Source organism: Sminthopsis crassicaudata, chromosome 3 (genome assembly GCF_048593235.1).
Source record: "Sminthopsis crassicaudata isolate SCR6 chromosome 3, ASM4859323v1, whole genome shotgun sequence".
Classification (NCBI taxonomy): domain Eukaryota; kingdom Metazoa; phylum Chordata; class Mammalia; order Dasyuromorphia; family Dasyuridae; genus Sminthopsis; species Sminthopsis crassicaudata.
The window spans coordinates 640,083,580-640,100,976 of NC_133619.1; the positions used below are offsets into that span (position 1 = coordinate 640,083,580).

Here is a 17,397-nt window from a genome sequence, read left to right on the forward strand (position 1 = left end):
GATACATATTAAATATGTTAAAGTATAAGTTAAATACAATATGTGTATATATGTCCATACGGTTATTTTGTTGCACAAGAGGAAGATACTTTGTGTTCTTAAGTCACTGGGTTATGACCCAGTCAGCGTCCTCTATGTATTAAATGACTGACTCAGAAGTGACAGTTGGGTCTGGAAGGAGGTTCTGAAGCCCAGTTTAATGCTGAGGAGCGGCTCCTCAGAGACTTTTGCTTTTTTAGCAGCCCCAGAACATGTTGTGGGACGGGAGCTGTGTAGTGGTCCATATGACTGAAAGGGGACGGAGCTCCGGGTGTCGGCTTTGCCTCTGACTCACTGCGAGACACTGAGGCCCTCTCAGTTTCCTCCTGTGTAATGTGAGCTCATCAGTGGACAGGATGGAGGAGCTGGGCTCCATTATCTTTCCCTGATCTCTCCCAGTTCCCGTGTTCGCAGGATGCGAAGCGAGGCAACCCTCGGCTGGTTGTCGCCCAGTTGTATTTCTTAGGCGGAAAAAGTAGAATTGGTCACAAAAGGTTAACATGTTATGTGCATAATGTCTGAGGTCAGATCACTTTTATAAGTTTTTTCAGTTTCTGTTTGTTAAATGGTGAGAGAGTGGAGTGCCAGAGGACCTGGGTTCAAAGCTCAATTTGATGATCTTGAGCAAATCATTTCCATTTTTCTAAGGCACTGGCTCTACATCTGTAAAATATTGGGTTTGAAGACCATTACAGTCCCTTTTGTCTCTAAACCCATGAACCTGTGAATAAAGTTATTGCTCCTCCCAACCCTGACATCCCCTGTTCTAAGCCCTTCTCAGCCCTGACATCCCCTGTTCTAAGCCCTTCTCAGCTCTGACATCCCCTGTTCTAAGCCCTTCTCAGCCCTGACATCCCCTGTTCTAGGCCCCCTTCCAGCTCTGACATCCCCTGTTCTAAGCCCTTCTCAGCCCTGACATCCCCTGTTCTAAGCCCTTCTCAGCCCTGACATCCCCTGTTCTAGGCCCCCTTCCAGCTCTGACATCCCCTGTTCTAAGCCCTTCTCAGCTCTGACATCCCCCGTTCTAAATCCCCTCCCAACCCTGACACCCCCTGTTCTAAACCCTTCTCAGCCCTGACATCCCCTGTTCTAAGCCTCCTTCCAGCTCTGCCATTCCCTATTCTAAAGCCCTTCTCTGCGCCAACATTCCCTAAGTCCCCTGCCTGCCCTGCCCTTCCCTGTTCCTGGGTCCTCCCTGGATCTCCGTTCCACTCCATTTTTGCTCTGGGGGTTAGGCTCCCGTTCAGAGCCTGGCCCAGGGCTGGGTTGGTTGGGCTGAGCCGCGGTCCAGCCTGAGGCTCGGGGTGCTCCCCGGCAGGCAGGACTTTGGCTGTGAGACACCGAGGGCCGAGTGTTTCGAGGGCGTGGAGGTGCTGATGCACCCCGATCCCCAGAGCCCCATCCCACCACCCGCTCCTTGCTGCTCACAGCGGAAAACATGTCTCACCCGAAACCTGCTGGTGGGACAGAGCACAGAGGCCCCAGGGGAGGACCATGCCTCCTCTGCTCAGCTTCCCTCCGGATGCCTCTTCTCCGAGAGCCCAAACCCAAGTCTTTCCCTGCCCCCGGCCTCCCCATCTCCAGCTGCAAGGCTAGACAGAAGCAGCTCTAGTGCTCCCAGAGCAAAAGTCACTAGGCTCGGGTCCTGAGTCCCTTCAGGCCTCTGAGATGCTTCTCATGGGGGAATTGCTTCCTCTCTGTGCCTCAGTTTCCCCATCTCTGCTAGACTAAATGATTTCAGAATCTCCTCCTGGCATTCTATCATCTGGGAAGAGCGGGGCAGGACGCCAGGGTCTTGAAATCGACTTGGGGAGGTGGGGGGGGACCCTCCTCATGGTTTGTGACGCCTCCTTTCCCTTTTCTCTCAGAAATAAGAATGTCTAAGCCCCTGGAGCCGGAGAAGCCAGGTTTGGACTCTCAGACAGAGCACACAGGTAGGGAGGTTTTGGGGCGCATGGGAAGGGGTGGAGCCCCAGTAGGGGGGAGAGCCGGGAAGGTCCTAGCTCTTCCTTCCTTCTCCTTGCAGATACAGGAACCAATGGACCAGATGCAAGCCATCAGGTGAGGAAGGGAGCCAGCCGGGAGGGAGTAGGCCCGGGGAGGGGCTGGGTGGCAGAGGCTCACCTCCCCCTCCTCCTTCTCTCTCCTTTCAGAACCCCCAGAATAAGGCCTCCTCATTCTCCTTGTCCCCGACGGGGCCCAGCACCAAGGTGAGGGGGGGGGGCTTGGGGCATGGTGGGAAAAGTTCCTGGGGCGGCTCTGGAGGAGCCAGGGAGCTCTGGGGGGAAGGTGGGGTTGTCCTGGAACCCCCAGAGGGAGCCCGTCAGCTTGGGAGCATCAGCAAAGACATTTCTCCTTCCCACCCGTCTGCCCCAAATCTATGACTCATCCCATCTTCTTCCCCTTCCCCTGGGGTTGAGAGGGGGAGCTGGCTGGGGAAATCCCCCCTGGGGCCCCAGGGCATGAACAACAGGAAACGGAGGGCCCAGCCCCCATCCCTACTTCCCTGCCTGGCCCTGGCTTTGCCCCGACTCTCAGCAGACCCTCCCTTCACCCCAACGACCCGAACAGGAGAGGCCGGGGGAGGAGGGAGACAGGGAAGACTGTAGGTGGAGTGGACAGGGCCGGAGGAGGAGAGGAGAGCTTAGGGAAGTAGAGGATTGCCAAACCAAGGAGAGAAGGTGGGTGCCTGACTTTCCTGGAGTGCATGAAGCTTCTGGGGGCATTCTAATTTGGGGGAGACCCAAAGCTCCCCGAGAGCAGCCTTTTCTCTCCTGCGGCCCCAGCACCGAGGGGCTGCGCTTTTTTCCTTTTCCAAATGGAATTGTGGAGATGGGGAGAGATGGAGAAGAGAGAGGAGGAAAAAGAGGGAATGCAGGAAAAGAGAGGAGGAGAGGGAAAGAACGCCAGCGCCGGCCTGGTGCTTCCCTGGCCCCATCGCATCTGTATAGTGACGGCTCTAGAGCCCTGAGAGAGGAAGGAGGCGAGGGAGAGGTGATGGGGACAGGAAAGGAGACGTGGAGCTCAGAGGGAGGGATGGGGAGAAAGGAAGATGGAGAGAGAGATGAGGGATCAGCCGCTTAGAGCCGAACAGGACCTCAGAAAAGAGCCGTGTCCCGCTGACTCCTTTTGCAGATGGGGAAACTGAGGCTCAAAGAGATTAAGTCTCTTAGTACACATGAGGCAGATTTGAAACCAGGCCTTCCTACTAGAGGGATGGTGCTGCCTGTGATGAAGGGAAGAGAAGACAAGGCTGGGTGGAGGGGGGGAAGAGAGCCTTGTGGAAGGAGGAAGGCTTCCAGGGGAAGTGGAGAGGCTGGCCTTCGTTCCTGGAGGCCGCCAGCCCAGGGTCCCCCCCAGGTGCCATGCACCCAGACTTGGAAGGGGGAGGGGGAGCCCCAGCTGCCCTCCAGAGTCAGGGGTGGGGGAGAGCCTAGGGAGAACTTCAGCTGGTCCTGCTGGGCCAGGGTCTAAACCTTCCGCTTCCGGTGGGAAGGGCAGAGGAGGAAGGGCTCCAGCTTGCTTCCAGGACTGGTTCCCTCTTAGGAGCCCAACTTTTCTCTCTCCCCGTGCAGATCAAGGCGGAAGACTCCAGCAGTGACCCCGCCCCCGTGGCGCCCCCGCCCCCGCCCCCATCCCAGCCCCACCTCCCCCAGGCCCAGCTCATGTTGGCTGGCGGGCAGCTGGCTGGGGTAAGTGAGCCAGGATGGACTCCGGGGTTCGTGGGGGGCCGGTTCCCCACGACAGTGGCGGTAAAACACCAGAAGAGGAGAAACTGACCCATAAGCTCTTCCGCATGCGTGTTAAGGAGTCTCAGACCCCCTGTGTCTTCCTGAGGGGTCACTGCCGCCCAAGGCCTGCTGAGTTTGGGGTTGAGGTGCAGGGGGAGCCTCTTGTCCCACCTTGCTGCGCCCCCAGACTAGAGGGGCGCCGCCTCGGCTGAAGCTGCCTTTTGTTCTCCCCTGAGCAGAGCCATGCGGGCGGCCCCTTGCGTTTTGCTCCCACTGCCCCCATGCGCAGAGAACCGCTGCAGGTAGACTGGGCTCCCAGGTACGGCCCAGGCCGGGCCGAGCCCCCCTCTCCCGCCCGCCCGCGCTGACCCCAGCGCTCCCGCCGCTTGGCTGCCTGGTCCCCGCTCTGTCACTAACCCGCTGCTCCCTCTGCTCTCTCTGCTCCTTCCTAACCCGTGTCGTCCGGCGCCCCCCACCCCTTCTCGGCCCCCCTCCCCCCTCCCCTCCTTGTCTGTGACCCCGCCGGCCGCCCCCCACCCCAGCTGACGGCCCTGATGCCCACCCAGCAGCAGCTCCTCCTGCAGCAGGCCCAGGCCCAGCTCCTGGCGGCCGCGGTCCAGCAGTCCAACGCCGCCGCCGCCGCTAACGCCGCCGCCGCCGCCTCCGCGCAGCCCCCTGCCCCCGCGGGGGGCGGTGACCTGCCGCCGCAGCCGCCCGCCAGCCAGCCCCCGGCGACCCCCCAGCTCACCCTGTCCCAGCCCATCCAGCTCACGGCCCAGGTAAGGCGGGGCGCCCCACGGCCTGGATGGGGCCGGGCGGGGACGCGGGCCCCCGGGGCTGCTCTTCGGCACCCGGAGCTTTCTCGTGCGCGGCCTCCGCCAGTCTCCCGGGGCAGGGCCTGCGGCAGCCGCCGCTCCTGAGCCCTAGCCTGGGGCCGAAGGCCTGGGACGGCATGCTTCCCCGCCCCCCCCTTAGCCTGCAGCACAGAGCCCCCCTCCCGGGCCTGCTGAGCCGGAGGCCGCTCCCGCCGACTCCAGCCCTGGGGACCCGCGCGCCTCGGGGTGAGAGGTCACGGGCCACCCCGCCCCAGGCTGCTCTTCGGAGTTTTCTGGATCATAGGGAAGGGGGGGGGGGCTCCAGGCTAAGCACCCTCAGCTCAGAACCCCCCGTGCCAGAGCTAGGAAGGACCTCGGACCGGAGCATGAACCGGCGCGTCCGGGAGAGCGAAGCGCGGGGGCGGCAGGGCCCAGGAAGCTGCCGCCGCCCCCGCTCCTCGGTGGGCCGAGGGGAGGGAGGCCGGGGGCGGACGCCCCGAGCGCGCCGGCTGACCCCCGCCTCCCCCTCCCAGGACATCCAGCAGCTCCTTCAGCTCCAGCAGTTAGTCCTCGTCCCCGGGCACCACCTCCAGTCACCTGCACAGTTCCTGCTGCCACAGACCCAGCAGGGTCAGCCAGGTGGGAAGCCTGCGCGCTGGGGAGGGGGGCGTTCCGCGGTGCTCTGGTGCCCCCTTGTGGAACGTCGGCTTTCCGCAGGGGCGCTGACAGGTGGCCCTGGAGCTGCTGCAGACGCACCTCCTGGCAGGGAGGGGGTGGGGTGGGGTTTCCACCGCTTCCCAAACAGCCCCCCCCCGCCCCCCCCCCCCGCTTTGGGATAAAGCTTTAACTGCCGAGAAGCCAAAATGTGCCCCCGGAAGTTCTCCCCACTGATCCCATGTCCGCCCTCAGGTCTGAGCCCAACAAGCCTCACCCTTCTTGGGGGGAAGATGGGTTTACACCGAGTTAGAACTGAGGGGGGGGGGTAAGCTCCGCCTTCCGGAGGCCGCCCAGGCAGCCAGCCCCCAGAGGACCCGAGGACCCCCGCGAGGGCGCTCACTGCCCACCCTCCTGTCAGATGTCCCTTCCTGGGTCTTCCCTTTATGTGCTACCTCCTGGGTGTGAGGAGGAGAGCATCCATGGCAGCCTGGGGGCGCCGGTTAGCTGCAGAGAATGCCCGAGGGAGCTCGGAGGTCTCGGCGCTCAAGGCCCCATGAGCTCCACCCTTCGGAGGCTCTTTCCCGACTCACACCTTGGCTGTCTCCCCAGGCCTGCTCCCGACACCAAATCTGTTCCAGCTACCTCAGCAAAGCCAGGGAGCCCTCCTGACCTCCCAGCCCCGAGCAGGGCTCCCTACACAGGTAAGCCCTCTGGGCAGGGTGGGTGACCTGGGGTCAGGGCCGGGAGCAGAGGCAAGTCCAGCTCCAAGGCACCTACTGGTAGCGCAGGTCAGGAAAGGAAGGACCCTTAATCCCACTGAGGAAAAGAGGGCAAGTGTGTGTGCCCGAGTCTGCGCCACTCCTTCCCTGCTACCAAGTAAGATGGCAGCCCTCCTGTCGCCAGATTCCTTGTCCACAAGAATGGGGCTTTCCAGGGGATGGCAGTTGAGTGTGTGCCACCTGGCCAGCTCCTCCAGCAGGGGGCGGCAGTGTGGGACCCTTGGGGGGAGGACAACCTCCAAGACAGATGGCCATGTTTGGGGGCCAGCTCCTGAGCCGTATAGACAGGTTACTCCCAAGAGCTGGATTTCAGTGCTGGGACTTTGAATTCCCTGGTTCCACAGGCTTTGCAAAGTAAGACAATAATATAATCCCTTGTTTCTGATGTTGTCAAGATGGTATCATCTTTTGATTTTGATGTTAACATTAAGATGCTAATTTATTGCTTTTGATGTTGATATTAAGATGATGATATCATCTAATGATTTTGATGTTGACATTAACATGAAAACACAATCTCTTAATTTTGATGTGGATATTAAGATGAAATATGATGTTTCAGATAGTAAGATGATAATATAATCTATTTCTTTTCTTTTTGATGTTGACATTAAGATAACTTAATCTCTTGCTTTTGATATTGATAGTAAGATGACAATATAATCTATTTCTTTTGACATTGGAATCAAGATAAATTCAATCTCTTAATTTTGATGTTGATATTAAGATAACAATCTCTTAATTTTGATGATGATATTAAGATGAAACATCTATCGTTTCTGATAATATTAAGAAGACAATATAGTCTATTTCTGTTGATGTTGGGTATCAAGATAAATTCAATCTCTTGATTTTGAGGTTGATATTAAGATAACAATCTCTTAATTTTGATGATGATATTGAGATGAAACATCTATCATTTCTGATAATATTAAGAAGACAATATAATCTATTTCTGGGGCAGCTAGGAGGTGAAGTGGATAGAGCACCAGCCTTGAATTCAGGAGGCCCCGAATTCAAATCATCTGGTCTCAGACACTTAACACTTCCTAGTTGTGTGACCCTGAGCAAGTCACTTAACCCCAGTCTCAGGGGGAGAAAAAAAAAAAAATATATATATATATATATATATAATCTATTTCTTTTTGATGTTGGGTATCAAGATAAATTCAGTCTCTTAATTTTGAGGTTGATATTAAGATGATAGTTAAATCTCTTGCTTTTGATGCTGATATTAAAATAATATAACCTATAAATTATGTGTGAGGGGTTGGGTTGGTCAAGGAAAATGCACTGAAGGAAGAGATGAAGATGAGGATGTGGGATGATGTCTTAAGCCAGAGAGCTTCATGAGCAGCTGAGAGAAGAGGGACCTTAAACTCCCCCCCCCTTCTTTCCCTCAGGCAGTGACCCGACCCACGCTGCCCGATCCGCACCTCTCGCACTCGCAGCCCACCAAATGCCTGGAGCCACCCTCCCACCCTGAGGAGCCCAGCGACCTGGAAGAGCTGGAGCAGTTTGCTCGCACCTTCAAACAGAGGAGAATCAAGCTGGGTTTCACTCAGGTCTGGGGCTGCGCAGTGGGGCAGGGACTGGAGGGCGGGGGACGAGTGGCCCTTCCATGAGGCAGGCTGCGGAGACCGCAAAAGCCCGTGCGATTTACAGCCCCTCCCCTCCGGGAATTCACAAGCCCGAGCGCGTTCGGACAAGGGACGTGGGGCGGAGGGAGTGGGGAGAAGCCTCCCGTCGCAGGCTGACCCCCGGCTCCCTCCTGTCCAGGGCGACGTGGGGCTGGCCATGGGCAAGTTGTACGGCAACGACTTCAGCCAGACGACCATCTCGCGCTTCGAGGCGCTCAACCTTAGCTTTAAGAACATGTGCAAACTGAAGCCCCTTTTGGAGAAGTGGCTCAACGACGCAGGTGGGTGTGGGAGCGGGCCGGAGGCTGCACAGAGCGCCCGCCGCTGTCCAAGGTGCTGAGGGGGCGGAGAGAAGAGGCCCGGGCGAGCTGGCGGGAGGGAGCAGGGGGAGGAGGCCAGCCCGGCCTGGCTGCGTCCACGTGCTGACTCTTCCCCCCCCCCCACCGCAGAGACCATGTCTGTGGACTCCAGCCTGCCCAGTCCTAACCAGCTGACCAGCCCCAGCCTGGGCTTCGACGGGCTCCCGGGCCGGCGGCGCAAGAAGAGGACAAGTATCGAGACAAACGTCCGCTTCGCCTTAGAGAAGAGCTTTCTAGCGGTGAGGAGCTCTGCCGCCCTTGTCCAGCTCCCCCTCTGCCTCCCTTGTCCCGCTCCCCCTCTGCTGCCCTTGTCCCGCTCCCCCTCTGCCTCCCTTGTCCCACTCCCCCTCTGCTGCCCTTGTCCCACTCCCCCTCTGCTGCCCCTGTCCCGCTCCCCCTCTGCCTCCCTTGTCCCGCTCCCCCTCTGCTGCCCCTGTCCCGCTCCCCCTCTGCCTCCCTTGTCCCACTCCCCCTCTGCCTCCCTTGTCCCGCTCCCCCTCTGCCTCCCTTGTCCCGCTCCCCCTCTGCCGCCCTTGTCCCGCTCCCCCTCTGCCTCCCCTGTCCCGCTCCCCCTCTGCTGCCCCTGTCCCGCTCCCCGCGTCCTGCCGGCTGCAGCTGACCCCCAGCCTCTCTCCCCCCAGAATCAGAAGCCTACCTCAGAGGAGATCCTGCTGATTGCAGAGCAGCTGCACATGGAGAAGGAGGTGATCCGTGTTTGGTTCTGCAACCGGCGCCAAAAGGAGAAGAGAATTAATCCTTGCAGCGCTGCCCCCATGCTGCCCAGCCCGGGCAAGCCAGCGGCCTACAGCCCCCACCTCGGGCCTGGGGTACTGTGCTTCCCTCCCCCAGCCAACTGCCCCTGGACACCCAGAGGGACACGGGGAGATAGGGCGACTCCCTCCCCCCCACATACATATATAGTCACACACTCACATACACAGAGTCATGTACACACTCACACACTATGACACTGGGGGTCACCATGCAGGATCTCACTGACCCAAGGCATCCCCGGACACCCCCCCATCCCCAAGCTCCCAACCATCGGCCCCTAGTGACCACAGCAAGCAGTCCCACTAAGCCGCACAAGCACAAACAATGATGAAGTTCCTGGTAAATGACGGGCTCCCACCTAAAGGCAAAATTGAAAATGAAGCCATGGCTGCCCTAAAGCAGATGGCACTCATACAGAGCTGAGGAGGGAGACAGTGCTGTGAGTGTTTGGGGACGGGGAGGGATTAAGAAGTTTCCTGTGAGCAGTGCCATCTGAGCTGAGCCTCAAGTGATGGTCATTTTGCTTGTGTCCGACTCCCGATGACCCCATTTGGGGTTTTCTTGGCAGAGATGCTGGAGTGATTTGGCATTTCCTTCTCCAGCTCATTTTACAGATGAGGAAACTGAGGCAAATATGGTGCAGCTAGATTTGACCTCGGGTCTCCTTGAAGGATACTTAGGAATTCTCAAGAGGAGGGAGTGCATTGCCTTCCAGGGAGAACGGCTTGTACAAAGTCACAGGGGCTAGCTATGACAGGTCAGCTTAAGGAACCAGGTGTCAGACCAGTTTGGCCGGAGGGGAGTAATAAGAAAAAAGCATGAAGAGGCACTGGATTGGGAGAGGCCTTCAGTCCTGAGCTGGGGAGTCTGGGGCTTGTCTTTGGCCCAAAGGCAGTCGGAGCCACTGAAGATCTGTGAAGGGGGAGGAACGCTGTTAGAACTTCTGTGTGTGTTTTGGTTTTGTGAGACAATCAGGATCATGTGACTTGCCCAGTGTCACCCAGCTAATAAGTGTCCAGTGTCTGAGGCCGGACTTGAACTCAGGGCGTCTGGGCTGGTGCTCCATTCGCTGCACCACCTAATTGCTCCTAGAACTGAAGATGCTGAACTTGACAACCGTGTGAACAATGGTTAGAAAGTGTAGAGCCTGGAAAGCAGGACATGGATAAGAAGCAACTGAAGCAGTGCAAAGAGATGACAAAGTAGGGAGTCGGAGCTACCCAGAGCACGCCGGGCCAGAGCTGACAGCTGATCTAGTGGCTCTCCTCTGCCCTCTTTTATTTGGCTTTTTCTTCCACTCTTAAAGGACCTGACGAGCCCGTGATCTTGCTAGGACACAGTGAGGCTTTGTCCCTTTTTCTGTTCCTTGTCTCCTCTAGCTCTTAGCATACTAACATCCTCCAAGGAACATGCCAAGATCTCTCCATTTCCCATTCATTAATCCCTCCATCTCTTCCTTCATCCATACTTTTCTCGATTCCTCTTCATCTGTCCCTTTGTTCTTCCATTCATCCTTCCCTCTCCCTCCATTCATTAATCCACCCCTCTTTTCATCGATATTTTTCTCCCTCCTCCCTCCATCCCTCTGTTGTTCCATTCATCCTTCCCTTTCCCTCCATTCATTAATCCCCCACTCCTCCTTTCATCCATATTTTTCTCTCTCTCCCTCCCTCCATTCCATTCATCCTCCTCTCCTTCCATTCATTAATTCCCCTCTTTATCCATATTTTTCTCTATCCTTCCTCCCCTCTATCCATTCATCCCTCTGTTCTATTCATCTTTCCCTCTCCCTCCACTCATTAATCCCCCACTCTCTTCATCCATATTTTCTCCCTCACTCCTTCCCTTCTTCCATCCATCTTCCATTCATCTTTCCCTCTCCCTTCATTAATTAATCCTCCACCCCTTTTCATCCATACTTTCCTCCCTCCTTCCCTCCTTCCATTCATCCTTCTCTCTCCCTCTACTCATTAATCCCCCACCCTCTCCATCCATATTTTTCTCCCTCCTCCTTCCATTCCTCCTTTCTTCCATTCCTCCTTCCCTCTCCCTCCATTCATTAATCCCTCCACCCCCACTTTATGCCTTCTTTTATCCATCTCCCATTCATCCGTCCCTCCCTTCTGATTTTCTCTATGCTCCTCCCCTGCATTGATACTTGAGAAGGCAGAAGAACAAGCCTTACTGTTAGGCAGACAACTACATTCATGACCTGATTTAGACAAAGCCAGATCTTTGTGCAAGTCCAGCTTGGCGCCCAGGGGTGGCACTCTTTGATTGACAGAAAGCTGTGCCCTCTTTGAAGCCTCGAGTTCTTTTAAGCCCAGGTTCATTATTATTGTTTGTGAGAGGGGCTCCCTTCAGTTTGTCCCATGGAGCTCACATCCATCCCCCAGTGTAACCAGCAAACACGGCATATTAGCTAGAACAGCTGCCCTAGAATGTTCCCCGCTTCTTGTTGCTCGGTCATTTCACTGGTGACCTCCTCTTGTGACCCCTTTTGAAGGATTTTTTCTGGGCAAAGCTTCTAGAGTGGTTGGCCATTTCCTTCTCCATTTTTCAGACTGAGTGTGGTGACTTGACTTGACCAAGGGCACACAGCCAGGGAGGGTCTCAGAGCAAACTGACTGCAGGCCTGGCACTCTATGAACTTCAGAGCCGGGGCAGGGGGATTCCTTGTTTTACTGAGGAGGAATCTCGGAAGGGAAAGGGGTAGGGTGGGAGATCTCCCTCAGCTCCCAGGCTAGGATCTTTCCACCAGGAAACAAACCCTGTGACCGTATTGAAGTCTCACGTCAGGTGAGAAGTGACTCGGTTGAAAATTCGACATGGATGTCACTGATGAGAACCATTATTACCGAATTACCGGCTGGTTTTTGGAGGTCTTGTGTGTTATCAGTTGGCCATTATTCAGTCTTTTGGATCGGCCATCCAGTTTACTGTGGAATCCTGGAAGGACTTCCCCATCTGGGCCTCGGTTTCCCCATTTGCCAAACAAAAAGGCTGGTCCCGAGGACACCTTTAAATTTGTGATTCTAGGATTCGCAGCTTCCCCTTCCTGAAGATGAGCTGTGGTCTGCACACGTGCACACACCCGCCTAAACATCCATAGGGACGCGTGTACACGCATGTACATACATATACACGTTTCTCAAGCCCCGCCACCCCTTCCCAGCATGCTCCTCAGTGCATTCGGGACCTCCAGAGCGTGTTGGGAGTCACCCTCCCTTTGACCAGAAGTCCCCACTGAGCTACTTCCTTCCTCGTCTCTCCAGGTCACACCTCAGGGGGCTGGGGGGACCCTGCCATTGTCCCCGGCTTCCAGCAGTCTGAGCACAACAGGTCAGTCTTCGTGAGCAAGAGCAGGGGAACAGGGTGGGTTATGGGAAAGAGTGGGAGGAAGGGCAGCCCTCGCCTGGCCCTCACTGGCCTGGGACTCTGGGCACAACTTTCCGGGTGGGAATGTTTTTCTGCTGTAGGGGGTGGCAGGGAAGGGCTGCTCTCAGCACCTGGCTCTGGCACTCAATGTCTCCTTCCTTCTCTCCTAGTTACTACCTTGTCCTCAGCTGTGGGGGACCCTCCACCCCAGTCGGACAGCCGGAGGGGGCAGCAGTGGGGGTGGGGCAGTGACCCCCCTCAACTCTATCCCCTCCATCACTCCCCCACCCCCCGCCACCACCAACAGCACAAATCCCAGCCCCCAAGGCAGCCACTCGGCCATCGGCCTGTCGGGCCTGAACCCCAGCACAGGGTGAGTCTGGGGCCCGGGGTGGGAGGGAGCTGATACTGCTTAGAGAGGGCACGCCCCCTCCCCCGCTAACTCCCTGCCTCCCCCCACTAACCCGTCTGCTTTGCCTCTTCTAGAAGCACAATGGTGGGGCTGAGCTCGGGGTTGAGTCCGGCTCTCATGGGTAACAACCCTTTGGCCACCATACAAGGTGCGTCGCCTTCCATCACACTCCCCGTGTCCCCTCCGCCATCAACCCACCCATGCCTTCCAAGGACTTCATCAGGGCTTTTGCGTGGCTCTAACTGCTTCTGTGATGGGCAGAGAGTGTGTGAGTGTGAGTATGTGAGAGAGAGAGAGAGAGAGAGAGAGAGAGAGACAGAGAGAGAGAGAGAGAGAGAGACAGAGAGAGACAGAGAGAGACAGAGAGAGACAGAGAGAGACAGAGAGCCAGAGAGAGACATACAGAGAGAGACACACAGAGAGAAACAGAGACACAGAGACAGACAGAGAGACAGAGAGAGACATACAGAGAGAGAGACACAGAGAGAAACAGAGACACAGAGACAGACAGACAAACAGAGACAGAGAATCAGAGACAAAGTAGAGAGAAAAGAAAGACAGAGAGAAAGAGACAGAGAAAGAGAGAGAAACAGAAAGAGAGACACAGACAGAAACAGGTAGACAGAGAGACAGAGAGAGAGAAAGGAGACAGAGAAAAAAGAGAGACAGACACAGAAAGAAAGAGACACCGAGAGAAACAGAGACAGAGAAACAGAGAGGGAAAGAGACAGAGAAACACAGACAGACAGACAGACAGAGGAAGAGAGAGAGAAACAGAGAGAGAGAGCTTCCAGGTTTGAGGCTTTGGGGATGTCCTCACCCTTGGGCTCAGGCCCACCTTCCTCCCCTTCCCTTCCTCAGCAGCCTCTCCCTGCCCCATCCCTCCATCACTGCATTACTCCATCTCACCGTTCTCTTTTTTTTGTGGGAAGAGGAGGAGGTCCCCCAGATCTGGGGAGGATGGTTCTAGGAAGGGTAGATGCAGGGTGGGGGGGGAAGCCACTATATAAAAGCACTCAAAGTGACCTCCAGGTGAGAAGAAATGGCTTCTCTAATCTAGGGCATCCCAAGTGGACCTGCTCCATTCTACAGAATAGTAAAGATAGAAAGAAGCTTAGAATGTGAAAGACTGCCAGAGATGAGAGAGATCCTAGAACAGGGGATGTCAGAGGTGGGAGGGAGCTTAGAACAGAGGATGTCAGAGGTGGGAGAAGCCTTAGAACAGGGGATGTCAGGGCTGGGAGGGAGCTTAGAACAGGGGATGTCAGAGGTGGGAGGGAGCTTAGAACAGGGGATGTCAGGACTGGGAGGGGCCTTAGAACAGGGGATGTCAGAGATGGGAGGGTCCTTAGAACAGGAGATGTCAGGAGTGGGAGGGAGCTTAGAACAGGGGATGTCAGAGGTGGGAGGGAGCTTAGAATAGGGGTTTGTCAGAGATGGGAGGATCCTTAGAACAGGGGATGTCAGGGCTGGGAGGGAGCTTAGAACAGGGGATGTTAGAGATGGGAGGATCCTTAGAACAGGGGATGTCAGGGCTGGGAGGGAGCTTAGAACAGGGGATGTTAGAGATGGGAGGATCCTTAGAACAGGGGATGTCAGCACTGGGAGGGGCCTTAGAACAGATGTCAGAGGTGGGAGGAACCTTAGAACAGGGGGTGTCAGAGGTGGGAGGGAACTTAGAACAGGGGATGTCAGGAGTGGGAGGAGCCTTAGAACAGGGAAAGTCAAGATTGTGAGGAGCCTTAGAACAGATGTCAGAGGTGGGAGAAACCTTAGAACAGGGGGTGTCAGAGGTGGGAGAAGCCTTAGAACAGGGGATGTCAGCACTGGGAGGGGCCTTAGAACAGATGTCAGAGGTGGGAGAAGCCTTAGAACAGGGGATGTCAGGGCTGGGAGGGAGCTTAGAACAGGGGTGTCAGGGTTGGAAAAGTCCTTAGAAAATAAACCTGCGAAGCCAGGAAGGCCCCAGCAGGTCATTGCGCCAATTACAAATCCGTCCCCCGGGAAGGGGCCGGCTCGCGCTCCTCCGACTCCAGCGCCCTCTCTCTCTTCCTCTCCAGCTCTGGCCTCTGGTGGAACTCTGCCCCTTACCAGCCTTGATGCCAGCGGGAACCTGGTGCTGGGGGCGGCCGGGGGCGCCCCCGGGAGCCCGGGCATCGTGACCTCCCCGCTCTTCCTGAACCACGCCGGGCTGCCCCTGCTCAGCGCCCCTCCAGGGGTGGGCCTTGTCTCGGCCGCTGCGGCCGCCGTGGCGGCCTCCATCTCCACCAAGTCCCCGGGCCTCTCCTCCTCCTCCTCTTCCTCCTCCTCTTCCTCCTCCTCTTCCTCCTCCTCCTCCTCCTCCTCCTCCTCTTGCATCGAGACAGCAGCACAGACCCCCGGAGGGGCTGAGGCAGGGGCCAAATCGGAATGAGGCACCCGGCCGCCTTCTCCTGCCCTCCTCCCCCTCGGCCACCGCCGCCCTCCCGCGTGGGGGAGCCGGGGGTCGGGGGACAGCGGCGGGGGATTAAGGTGAGGACCCCGGAGCTGGAGGAAACACCAAAAATAACCCCAGAAAGAAAAAACCAAACAAAAAAATAAAGCCAAATAGAACCGCCACAACCAGCCGCCCAGAATGAGCCGGGCCGAACAGAAGAAACCAAAAAACGAAACCAAAAAACCCAGTCCAGAGCCAGACCTCAGTGCGCTCGCCGCTCACCGCTGGACCACCCGACCGCCCGCGCCGGAGGAGGAGGAGGGGAGCGCGGCGCCCCGGGGGAGGGGAGGAGGGGGGCGGGGCGGGGCCAGGGGAGGGAACAACTGTGGATTTTTCTTTTCCAGAAACCAAAAGAGACAGGGCCCAGAAACCTCACACCAAATAGCCGCTAGCTTCATCCAAAGGCCTGTAGAGAACTGGTAGCGTTTCTTGTGCTCCCCCGAATGTGTCCCCCCGTGCCCCCACCCGGCCTGGAGGGTGGGGGAGGGGAACTGTCTGAACTGCCTTTTTTTGTTTTTGTGTTTTTAACCGAGGGAGAGTAGAAGGGGAGCGGGGCGGGGAGAGACTCCCCCGCTCTCCTTCGCCCTTCCCCTTCTCCTTTGGCGTGGGGGTCCGGCCGGTAGGCCACGCGAGGCCCACGGGCTCCCCCCGGCCCCTCTGGTTCTGTGCTTAGGGAGTGGGGTCCGGGTGGGGGGCGCGGCAGGGCAGGGCAGTCCCAGCTCTTGCTCATTCTTGTCTGCCAGCTTCCCCGTCCCTCTTCCTCACCTCTAAAAAAACCAAAACAAACAAACAAACAAAAAACAAAAAAATACCAAAAAAAAAAAAACCAAAAACAAACAAAAAAAAAGCCACCAAAAAAAAAAAAAAAACTCATATTCCAGTGCCTATCCGTGGGATCGTTCACGCTCTTTTACATTATCCAGAAAAACCAAAAAAATCGTTCCCTCGCCCCTGCCCACCCACTACACACAGGAAGATGTCCCACTCCTCCGACCCCCTGCCCATTCGCACCCCCCCTCCAAGCTCCCGATGGCCACGCCCAGAATCAGGGTCCGAGTGGGGGGCGGGAGATGGCACCAGAGTCTCAGTGGCTCCCCTGCGGGCACTGGGATGTACGTAGATGACGGAGGCCTTCGGGAACGCTGCAGTCGGGGGTGTCCCTCTGCCGGCCACGTCTTGAACCAAAAAAAAAAAAAAAAAAAAAAGAAAGAAAGAAAGAAAAAGAAAAAAAAAAGTACCACAAAAAAAAATAAAACTCCAAAAAAATTTTTAAAATAGAAAAATCTATAGATATATATATTTAAGGGAAAGAAGAAGAGAAGTCAGACTCTTAGACGAAGACACTGGAGGAGCCAGGAGGGAAGCATGGGGCCTCCAGAGTGATGGCGAGGGCCTCCTGCCTCCGCGCCCGAAGGACGGACGAATAGATACTTCTTTCTCGTCACAAATACCTCATGGACCTCTACGGGGGTTGGGAGGGAGGGGAGGACGTGGTCCCTGGCCCAGAAAGACGGGCTGGGGCACGATGGGAGGATGTCAAGGCCGGGCCCCAGAGGGAGCCCCCCTCTTGCCCGGGCTGCCGTGCCCTTCCCCCCCACGTCACCCGAACAAAGCTTTAAACGGACGGCGGAAAACGGCAGGACAGAAATCCACGGAGACCGCAATTCTGGGGGTGCTCCGGTCCTCCTCCGCAGTGGTCCTTCTTCCTCTCTCTCCTTCCCTTTTCTTTCTCTCCTTCCTCAAACCAAAGTGTTGCTGGGTAGGAAGCGAGCCATCGCTGTGAGAGCCCACCCTCCACTGTCAGGGGCTGGCACCTGGGCTGCGCTGGGCAGCAGAGAGAGCTCGGAGAAGAGGCGCGTCCGCGTGGATACTCCTCTTCCTGCTGGACGGACACAAGAGGAGAGATGGCCCGAGGCTCTGGCGGTCAGATTTCCCTGTCTCCCCTCCTCAGCCCGGACCCGACCTGCCTCTGGAGGACCGGGGAGCAGCTCGGCCCTGCGCCCACCTCCCTGCCTCTCCCCGGACTGTGTGGGCCTGGCACAGCATCCTCTGTGGGGATCCCATCCGGGAAGCCTTGTCCTGGGGTGATGGAGACCCTCCTGCTATCCAGGGGCGAGGAGGGCCGCTGTAGCCCCCCCGGGCCCTCCCGCGGTGCCAGTCCCCCAGCAGAATGTACACCTCTCCACTGGACTGGACTCCCCTCCTCTGCCTGCCGCCGTGTTCCTACTTTTGTTTCCGAGAGAGAGAGGAGGGGACTGGGACCAAGACGAGAATGTGTGGGTCCCGGGAAGGGGCCTGCGGGAAATGGGGCTAAGGGCCACTGGCCTGGACAGGGAT

General features: G+C 57.0%; 1 protein-coding gene across 1 annotated transcript in view; it reads left to right on the forward strand.

The window, feature by feature from the left end:
• The window catches only part of POU2F2 (POU class 2 homeobox 2), a 28,776-nt gene extending 12,429 nt beyond the window's left edge, over nucleotides 1–16,347 (forward strand). The window contains 16 exon segments of the mRNA XM_074306990.1: nucleotides 1,908–1,973; nucleotides 2,066–2,100; nucleotides 2,193–2,249; nucleotides 3,615–3,731; nucleotides 4,313–4,549; nucleotides 5,119–5,224; nucleotides 5,852–5,943; nucleotides 7,425–7,586; nucleotides 7,801–7,942; nucleotides 8,111–8,259; nucleotides 8,662–8,847; nucleotides 12,070–12,136; nucleotides 12,343–12,365; nucleotides 12,367–12,545; nucleotides 12,659–12,732; nucleotides 14,645–16,347. Coding sequence (XP_074163091.1) covers nucleotides 1,908–1,973; nucleotides 2,066–2,100; nucleotides 2,193–2,249; nucleotides 3,615–3,731; nucleotides 4,313–4,549; nucleotides 5,119–5,224; nucleotides 5,852–5,943; nucleotides 7,425–7,586; nucleotides 7,801–7,942; nucleotides 8,111–8,259; nucleotides 8,662–8,847; nucleotides 12,070–12,136; nucleotides 12,343–12,365; nucleotides 12,367–12,545; nucleotides 12,659–12,732; nucleotides 14,645–14,997 — 2,045 coding nt within the window. The 3' untranslated portion in view covers nucleotides 14,998–16,347.
• Nucleotides 16,348–17,397: the final 1,050 nt, after the last annotated feature.